Source organism: Nematolebias whitei, chromosome 6 (assembly GCF_014905685.2).
Source record: "Nematolebias whitei isolate Nwh7 chromosome 6, NemWhi1, whole genome shotgun sequence".
NCBI classification, from domain to species: Eukaryota; Metazoa; Chordata; class Actinopteri; order Cyprinodontiformes; family Rivulidae; genus Nematolebias; species Nematolebias whitei.
In genome coordinates, this window is record NC_056503.1 from 49,301,195 (window position 1) to 49,311,523 (window position 10,329).

Genomic DNA, 10,329 nt, shown 5'->3' on the forward strand with positions numbered 1-10,329 from the left:
TTTTTTGTTGTTATATACCTGGATGACTGAGAAAACAAACTTTGTGTTTTTGAAACCATTAGTGAAAAGGCCAGACTTCAGGGGTATCTGAGGCAGGCTTGAAACACAAGAGTCAGGGTGGCTTCTGGGTAATACCAGATGGCTAGGCCTCAGACTGACGAAGCCTCTTGGATGAGGGGCGAAACGTTTCTTTTTAACAAAAAAACGAATTCCAGATGACATGATTCAACCTTTTTTGTTAGTAATTTATAATGTTTAAATTAATTTTTAATTATCTCTGATCTACACTGGGTCAAATATGTCCGCCTAAATCTGTTAATGGGAGGTGCTGAAGGTAGAAGGTCTAAACTCAACAGGCCCATTAACTCCCTGTAGGGGAGAAAACTGGGTCAGACGTTCAGAGCTACAACCCACAGACTGAGAGGACCAAGAAAGAAGCTCCGCCTCCAAAACCATAGAGCTGGACTGAAACCTGCAGCCGGCCACGTGGACAAGACGAATGTCTTTTGGAGACAAGACTGACGAGACAAAGACTGAGAAGGTGGAGCCTCAACAAGAAGAAGGTTTGGAGGAGTCGGAGTGAAAAGACCAAAATTAATCAAACATCTGTTTCTGACAAAGAACCTCTGATCAGCTGTCGAGGACTACTCTCAGCTACTACCACACTAGATTTCAGCTCAACATCCATAAAATGGACCGAATTACAGTAGTCCCTCGTTTATCCGGGGGGGGGGGGGGGGGGGTCCAGACACCCCCACGATGGGTGAAAAACCGCAAAGTAGCAACGCTATAGTTATTTTTGTATTTATATATATTTTGTCTTTATAAACCCTTCCACACTCTTGCAATGTTCTAAACTCTTAAACCGACGTCATTTTAACAACATACACACCGTACTTGCCGCCGTACTCGTCGCATCAGTTCAAATGTCTAATAAAATGGAAATCATCATCAATAAGTCGCTTTGCCGTATAGACCACGTCTATTACACGTCACCGCTGACCGTCTGGGAATGTGGCCGGTGTTGTGCCAAAAATCGATTGGCTGCCAAATGGCGTCCACGGGAGTGTGCACAGGAGGACTTTCACAATAATTTAACAAGATTAACACTTAAAAATAATTATTTGTTTGCTACACATTCTAGTAAAGGTGTGTCTCCATTTAACTTTTCCTTAATAAATGCACTTTAATGGTCAAATCAGCTGCATTCCTCCTGGGCAGTGAAATGAAGCTGATTTGATGTTTGCTCCAGGAGTTCTGGAGCGAGACGAAGGTGGATTGGTATGGCAAGACAAGAGTCTCATTAATAGACACTTTTACCTATTAATTACCACTTGGCTTGCCATATAGGTCAAGGGCCCTCTAGTGGCTGAAAATGGTAGTGTTCAATATTTTCCATGTCAGAATGAATGAAATCGTCAGATCTCAAACAAACAGTTTATAAACATGGAGAAAAACATATTAGTCACTTCAGTGTATAAGTCGCAGACCAATTTATGCAAAAAACTGTGACTTATACAGCAAAAATTACGGCATTTATTTCTCGGAGACATCCAGTCTGTGGGGTCACCTCAGGTCAGTAGAAGGTCCGACAGCTTGGCTCTAGACAGGTTCTGTTCAGACTCTGAATTCCTGCTCCTGGTGGTCTGGAGGTCCTAACAAGAGGCTCAGAGGGACCAGAACTCCCAGTACCGACCTTCCCTTCACGTCAGAAGAACTCCTTCACCTTCCATTTCTACAATTTTTCTAAAAACAACATTTACTCCTGACTTTTCACACAGCCTGACCTCTTTAAAAAGTTCCTTCTGTTTTACCGTTTGATTTTGGTTTTACACGTTCTGTCGCTCGTTTTAAAGTAGTTGTAGGAAACCACCAAACGTTTGTGGATATACCGGGTCAGTTTTGCGACCCAATGGCTAAGAGAAGTTTTTAATGTCGGGTCTAAACAGCCTCTTAGAGTCAGCCTCATTCATCATGGCTGCCTTACCTATAAAAACGAAGTTGTACAGTAGTCCCTCGCTACGTCGCAGTTCGACTTTCGCGGGCTCGCTCTTTCGCAGTTTTCATCGATTGTCATCTTTAATATTACGCGTGTGATTGTACACATTGTACAGATAAAAAGTTAACAAAAAATATGTAAGACGGATGCCGTCATTTTGTAGTTTTCTTTCAATAAGCCTACACTGTAACACAGGTCAAAAAACTACACTACCCAGAAGCCAACAGTGCTTCCAGTCGCTGCTTTCTGCCGAAGTGGAGGGAAAGTTTTGCAATGCAAAGTCAGAAGTAACGATCGCTCCATTGAGCTCACAGAACTGGCAGGAAAGTTGCAAATAATCCTGAAGCTCATTGTCCACGTGCACAGGGCAGTGGGCTTCATGCTGCAGGGTAGGTCTGCAGAACTGGAACCAAGCTTCTATGAGTAAAATCTTGCAGTACATACTGCACACATACCATATTTTAGCTGTATAAGTCTCAACGTTTTGCATAAATTAGCATGCTCTGCGACTTATACAGTGAAACGACACATTTATGCTTTATCCATATTTATAACCAATGTTTGTCTGAGACCTGAAGATTTCATTCATTCTGACATGGAAAATATTGAACACTACCATTTTCAGCCACTAGAGGGCCCTCGACTAATATGGCGAGCCAAGTGTCTCATTAATAGGTAAAAGTGGCTGTTAGTGAGACACTTGGCTTGCCATACCTTCGTCTCGCTCTGTAACTCCTGGAGCAAACATCAAATCAGCTGCATTTCACCGCGCAGGCGAAATGCAGCTGATTTTACCGTCAAAGTGCATTTATTAAGTAAAAGTTCAACGGAGACACACCTTTACTAGAATGTGTAGCAAACAAATAATTGTTTTTAAAGTGTTAATCTTGTTAAAGTCCTCCTGTGCACGCTCCCGCAGCCGCCATTTGACAGCCCATCGATTTTTGGCACAACATCCCACATTTACGGGTTGTCTGCGGTGACGCATAATAGATGCGACTTATACGGCGAAACAACGTTTACGGCGGCAAGTATGGTAAATAAATAAATATGCCGACTGTAGCCCTTGATTTATTTTTTTCCAAGCCAGAATCCTCGTCTAATATTATTTTAGGTGTACAAGTTCTTTTAAGGGTTAAGTTATGCCGTTATTATTAATTTTGTTAAATAAAAAACATGTAGATAAAATGAAAAGCAGCTGCGCAGGCCGGTCAACCTGACGGCCATCTTTGGGAACATTCTGAAGGAACACATTTTTTATTTTTCACTTAAAGTTCAAATGAATTGTTTACAGAACACTGTGGGTCAGGACTTTATCAAAGTGGACGAGGACGCTGCCAGGACAGAAACTTTACGGTTGTTCTGGACCCGCTGTGAACCGAGTCGATCTGATCAACTTAATTCATCAAAGTTGCCGGGTCGATCTCCGCGGGCGGCTGTCGGAACCACCAAGTTTAAATTCAAATCAAATCAAGACGATGAAGAAGTCACGTCAGACTCAGACGTGTCTGATGACGTCACAACGACAGAGCTCAGATCTGAGCGAAGAGTCAGGACCAACTTAAAAACAAGGAAGGAACTGAAACGTTCTGCGGTACAGTCTGAACACCCACTGATCCACCGATCCACCTTCTGAGCTTCAAGGAAATTGACAAAACGGTTTATGCGATACCAAAGTTCATGCTCAACAATCCAGGTACAGATCCAACAAAGTTCAGTCAGGTCGTCTGGACATGGACATCGTGGTTCATGAGATATTTTGCTAACAGACAGAAAAGTGTGACAGGCCCAGCAGGAAACAGAACCAGGAAACACCTGTTCAGGTGGTCCTGAGCGAACAGGTCAGACTGGATTGTTCTGCTCAGTAAACAGGAAGTCAGGCTGCAGCCAATCAGGAGGCTCCGCTCATCAATCAACTCCCAGGAGGAAAACTTTGGGTTTCTGGTTCTGAAGGACCTTCACCCTCATCATCACCACTTCCGGTCAGATAATTGGTGCTGTAAGGGTTCTGAGTGAACAGAACCAGACCCTACCACAGTCTGGTCCCTCCCCTTCACTGATCAATAACCAATAATCAGGTCTTACCGTTGTTGGTCTCGTTGCTCCGGGTCTCCTGGGACTCCATCAGCGGGACCACCTTCAGCTTCTCCCCGGCCACCTGCTGCTCCTTCCTCCGGAACACCTGGAACTGAGTGCTCTGCTGCAGCGTGCACGCGTCGTGCCCGTGCGCCCCGCAGCTCACCAACATGCACTGCCGACCCCCGTCCGCCGGGAACCCGACCAGAACCAGGTCGCAGTCCGGGTTCTCGCAGCAGGCAGTCCGACAGGTCTCCGGGTCCGAGACCTCCCTCATCTGGTCCAAGTAGCGCGCGCCATCTTCCAGGGACTTCGGGTCCAGGGCCTGGTTCGGGTCCGTGGACTGGTCCCAGTCACAGCCCAGAACCGTTCCGGACCAGAACAGGACGCAGAGCCCGAACAGTTTCAGCTGGATCATCTTGTGGAGCTGAACCGGAACAGAACCGAACCTAAAGAAGAACCAAACCGCGCGCGAGCCTCGATGTGAGAAAACAGTCACTTCCGCCTCTCAGACGTTTATGTCGCACTTACCTGAGCAGCAGGTGGGGTCACTCAGGCCCCGCCCCTTGAGACAGGCAGGAAGTGAAGCCGGTCAACAAACTGCTGTTTCTCAACAACAACACAACAAAGTAAACAAATAAAGACGGTCCAGAACCGGAACCTGGACCGGAACCATGATAACTGCGCAAATAAATGCTGGCCAAGCAGTGAAGGAATGCATATCACCCGCCGCGTGTCATGCCAGAGTACAGTTGATCAAACTTACCACACTCAGACTGCGTGTTGAGGAGGATGCTCAGCTACTACCACTCAAGTCTGAGCTCAGTATCTGTGTATGGAGCCACGTGCTGGCTCATGTTGCTCAGCGGGGCGGCCATCTTGATTCGGAATGTCTTTAAAAAGGTCAATATTTGTAGACGACATCCTTTGGCTACTTTCAGAAAGTTTCATTAAAATGTGTCCAGTAGTTCATGAGATATTTTGCTAACAGACAGCTGTCGGTTGCAACAGGTCAACCCAAGGGTTGACGCCAGAGTTTCAGGCAAAGATGAGTTGTATGTTAGGGATGATCCTCAGCTACTACCATGTGGGGTGCCGTCTGTAAAGTTACAGTCAAAACTTAACAGCAATATTTTGGTTTATTTAACCTTTCATGAAAAAATAGTTTTATTTTTTCAAACTCATATTTTCACCATGTTATTCATACATGTATAAATGTCATAGATCCAAATTAAATATTTAATTTACAAGCTAAATATTTGGTTTACAAACTAAATATTTAATTTACAAGCTAAATATTTGGTTTACAAATTAAATATTTAATTTACAATCTAAATATTTGGTTACAAACTAAATATTTAATTTACAACCTAAATATTTGGTTTAAAAACTAATTATTTAATTTACAAGCTAAATACTTAGTAATAAACTAAATATTTAGGTGTAAATTAAATATTTAATTTCCAAGCTAAATATTTATTTTCAAAACTAAACATTTGATTTCTAAATTAAACGTTCAATTCCTAAATTAAATATTTAATTTGCTAACTAAATATTCAGCTCGGACCTAAATATTTAGCTTGCCAGTTAAATGTTTAGGTCCACTCCCCCCTCATGGCCTTTTCCCCATTTCTATGTAAAAGTATTCTGATAAGGAATAAAGAGCCGCTCTGTGATATCAGCAGCAACGTGCACTCCGTCCATATTTCAGACGAATAATTTCACTGTGTCTCGGTACAAGTCAAGTCAGGACGTCCAGAAACCGTCCGGAGGACCTGACTTGTTGGACACTTTCTGATGGGTTCAGTCTATGTCACAGTTGTCCTCGTGTCACTGCTTCAGCTCCTTTCTGGGTGGAGTTTGCATGTTCTCTCCGTGTTGCGTGGGTTTTCTCCAGGTACTCCGGTTTCCTCCCACAGACCAAAAAAACATGCATGTTAGACTGATAAACTGTCCCCAAGTGTCCCTTTGATGGACTGGAGACCTGTCCAGGTGTGTCTGTGATGGACTGGAGACCTGTCCTCTCAGTGACTGCCGAAGACAGACACCAGCTCCCCGTGACCCGGAGAGGAGGAGCTGGCAGAGAAAAGTGATGGGTGCAATGCTGAATGTATCAGAACAACAGCTAAAGGCTAAACGTAGCATCATCAAACAAACAGAGAGCAGCTAAAGCTGATTTCAAGAAGAAGAAAGTTTCCATGTATTACTTTGGGAAAATATTTGTAAATAAAGTTAAATAATTTGCAAAGTTTAAAAGTTACAAACACTAAAAGTCAGCACCGAACGGTTTGGTTTGTGACGTGTGTGAAAAACTGCACAACATCCATCCATCCACCGATCCATCCAACCAGCCATCCATTATCTTTACCCGCTTATTCCATTTTGGGTCACGGGGGTCGCTGGTGCCCATGTCCAGCAATCACTGTGCGAGGGGCGGGGTACACCCTGGACGGGTCGCAAGTCCATCACAGGGACACGTAGAGACAAACGAGACAAACAACCATTCACTCTCTCACTCACACCTAGGGACAATTTAGAGTTACCAATCAGCCTAACATGCATGTTTTTGGTCTGTGGGAGGAAACCGGAGTACCCGGAGAAAACCCACGCATGCACGGAGAGAACATGCAAACTCCACCCAGAAAGGCCCCTGGCCCGGGGTTTGAACCAGGGACCTGCTCGCTGAGAGGCAGCAGCTCTACCAGTTGCGCCACCGTGCTGCCCACTATCACAAGTAAATAAAAAACAGCTGTTGTTGTTTGAAACAGCTGAGTCTGAGAACTTCCTGTTTGACCCAAAATGTCTGAAAGTTTCAAACGTGTCGTGTTGGTGAAGAGGAAACAACCACGCTGTTGCTTTTAGAACAAACTTTATGACATCAATAAACAAACAAACAAATAAACAAACAGAAGTCTGTTTTTATGATTATTGAACATTCTGACAGTTTTAGGTTAAACATCTGCAGCTTCCGCACTTCATCATCTTCATCACATGACGAGCATCATTACATTAGAAATGTAAAAAAACAGGATAAAATTATCTTTGAGCACATTTTACTTTAAACTCATTTTAAAAAATCCACTGAGTGACTGAAATTAACAAATAATAAATATGATCACAGAGTATTGAATAATTTAAGACGACTAAAAATGAAAAACGACTTTATCTTTAAACACAAAACAGTGACAGAATCAAAACATTAGGTTTCTCACGAGCAGCGCCTGGTTCTGAGGCCGGGTCAGGAGAACCGTGGGTCGGTTCCCCTGAAGCAGAACGCTCAGCTGCAGTGTTGCCAGATTGGGCAGTTTTCACTCTGATTTTGTGGGTAAAAATAGCTTTGGGCAGGTGGAGATAACTTGGGTGGATTTGGAGTCATATCTGCGTTTTTTGAGTTAACCTGTTGAAACACATTTCAACCAGTCATTCATCAAACTGGTTCAAACCTTTCTCCATCACTGACTGGCTGTTGCTCACAACAGAGAACTGGTGAGGCGGCTCAATAAATTATGCTCGTTAGAGTCACCTCGTTGAGAGGGCTCACCATAGACACAGTGCTGTAGTCCACGTGATACTCAGGTATACGGAGTATACCCACTAGAACAGATTAATAATTTCAGTATACCCACTAGAACAGATTAATAATTTCAGTTTACCCAGTTAAAAGTGCCCACTGACACATGACATCATCAGGCACGTGTCATTGATACGTTAAACGACAGTTAAACACTTCCGTAACAATCTGTCTGTATGCAGCAAGTTATTGTATAATTAATATTTCTGTACTTACTACTTAATACTTGAACATGTTTTGCTTTGATACTGTTTTATAAATTCTATAACATGTTTTTAATACAAAGCCAACTGTTGTACAAAGTTTGTTGTTCATTTATTCAAATATAAGCATAAAAAATGTGGAAATGTTCAATATGCTTAAAAATTAAAATAATTGACGATTACAGTGTACTAACCGGTGTACTTTGGTTTCTAAGCACAGTATTTTTTTTCTTCTTTCGGCTGCTCCTTCTTCAGGGGTCGCCTCAGCGAACCAAGTCGCACGAACTTGGCAGTTATTTTTACGCCGGATGTTCTTCCTGACGCAACCACAGACCCAATCTACCACAGCCTCTGTGTGGAGCAGAGAGCTGCATCTAGGACACGCGGAGGAGCAGGTGGTGTATATGGAGTATACCCACTAGAATAGATTATTAATTTCAGTATACCCACTAGAATAGATTATTAATTTCAGTATTAGGTGGTGGGGGTTAAGGGCCTTGCTCAAGGGCCCAGAGTGGGACGAATGAGGGTGGGGGCAGGTGTGGGTGCTTCACCTACCCCACCCACATTTTTGATGTTGTCGGTACCGGGGCTTGAACCGGCGATCTTCCGATCACAGGCCCACCTTCTCTAACCTCTGCACCACCACTCCCCTTTCTAAGCACAGTATACTCACCACAAAAATGTAGACTACACCAATGCATAGACATAAATACGTTGTTTATGTCTATGGTTCTGACACGTTGCAGCGGTACGTCAGAGTGTCCGCCATATTGGATGTGGCAGATCTGCAGGTTAACTGATGGAAATGGACTGAACTTCATAAAACACCGTTCTACAAAGTGTTTTATGTTAATCCGTCATTCACACTGATATATTTGGAAAGCAACCAGGCACCAAAGACAACATTTGTAACGTTTAACATGATTATTAAAAAGGTTTACTCCTTAAGCACTAAGCCAACATATGTAATATTTTGAGTGTTTACAACTACTAATGTGTGTAACACTGATACTGTGGTGATAAATATAAAAAAATCCTATTTAACATTTAATCTGTGTCTATAATAACAAGATCCTGAAATGTGACGTGTGAATTTTCTGAATAAAGAGCACTAACGTTCACATTTAACGGATTTTAATTAATCACATTGATGGACACCAATATATCTTTACAGGGGGTGTTGTATAATGTTAATATATATATATATATATATCTGCCTCCTCTGCTCTCAGCCACCTGCAAGTGTTCTTGGCCACGCCCACTTCTCCGCTCTGCATGAGAACAGCTGATCAGCTGCAGCAGGAAGTTTATCCTGCAGTAAGGGCTGCACAGAGGTGCAGGAGGTGTTAAATAATTTAAAATAAATTATTTTAAATAAAAATTCCATGCCGATCGTGCGGCTCATCCATCAATCAGCCAGTTGTGTGTCATGTCCACTCTTATTTTGAAAACAATTACCTGGACTTGTACTGATGTGCGTTCATGTTCAAACAGTAAATATAACAATATACTGATTGGGTGGGTTTTTGTGTGATGAGGCGGTTTTTAACAGATTTTTGGGCTGGAAAACCTCGACTATCTGGCAACACTGCTCTGAGGTTCTGGAAACATATGGAAAATGTTGCCATGAGAACAGAACCCTTTCCCACAATAAAATGTGTGTTTAGTTTATGAACAACTTAAACCATGTACCCCCCACGATGTGTTCAAAGACCGTCAATGAAAGTTCCTTCAGTGAGGAGTTGGAACGTGTTCCATGCAGAACCTCGTCAAGTTCACCACTCGCCATTAAAACATGGATTTACTTGAACTTTCAGCTCGTTTCTTCGATGAAGATCTGACCCGGATCATCTCAGACTTATACCGGACCGACCTGAAACCCAGAGGAAAAGTTTAACCTCCAAGACCTGAAAGACCCGTCAGACCAAATCTGGACCTGCCTCACCTTGTTCTGACAGAAGCCCTGACCCAGGATCAGCCCCAGCATGGAGTTCATGACGTTGAGCCCACAGAGGACGGCCTGCAGAGCACTGGTGGCCCCCATCACACCGAACAGAACCACGTTCCACTGGACCACCCACTGTGGCTCCACGCAGACCCCTGACCACAGAGTCCGGTTGTACAGGTACCCCAAGTGTCTGAAAACACAGAGACACTGTGAGCAGCAGTGACTCAAACATCTGGAGCAGCCTGGTTCACAGATCTGTCTCACCTGTCAGGGGCGGGCTGCAGGGGAACTCCCCAGGTGGGACCAGAGGACGAGTTGTAGAGACAAAGAGGACCCTTGGCCAGACCAGTGGCACTGACCAGAGAACAGCTGGAGGCAGCCAGAAACCCCACACAGGAGTACAGGACCTGACAGAACATCTGGAGACAACAAAACATCTGTAGAACCTGAAAACATCTATACACCTGGAAATATCTGTAGACCTGTAACCAACTCTAAGACCTGAACATGTGTAGACATGAAAACATCT

General features: G+C 43.5%; 2 protein-coding genes across 2 annotated transcripts in view; both read right to left on the minus strand.

The window, feature by feature from the left end:
* Nucleotides 1-4,619, minus strand: part of LOC119411041 (papilin-like) — a 9,517-nt gene extending 4,898 nt beyond the window's left edge. Inside the window, exons 1-2 of the mRNA XM_037677964.1 lie at nt 4,607-4,619; nt 4,085-4,524 (exon numbers count right to left, since the gene is read on the minus strand). Of these exons, the coding sequence (XP_037533892.1) occupies nt 4,085-4,493 (409 nt within the window). The 5' untranslated portion in view covers nt 4,494-4,524; nt 4,607-4,619. The remainder of the gene's footprint in view (nt 1-4,084; nt 4,525-4,606) is intronic.
* Nucleotides 4,620-9,710: 5,091 nt separating this feature from the next.
* Nucleotides 9,711-10,329, minus strand: part of LOC119411042 (transmembrane 4 L6 family member 5) — a 1,475-nt gene continuing 856 nt past the window's right edge. The window contains exons 3-5 of the mRNA XM_037677965.1: nt 10,065-10,219; nt 9,789-9,990; nt 9,711-9,725 (exon numbers count right to left, since the gene is read on the minus strand). Of these exons, the coding sequence (XP_037533893.1) occupies nt 9,711-9,725; nt 9,789-9,990; nt 10,065-10,219 (372 nt within the window). The remainder of the gene's footprint in view (nt 9,726-9,788; nt 9,991-10,064; nt 10,220-10,329) is intronic.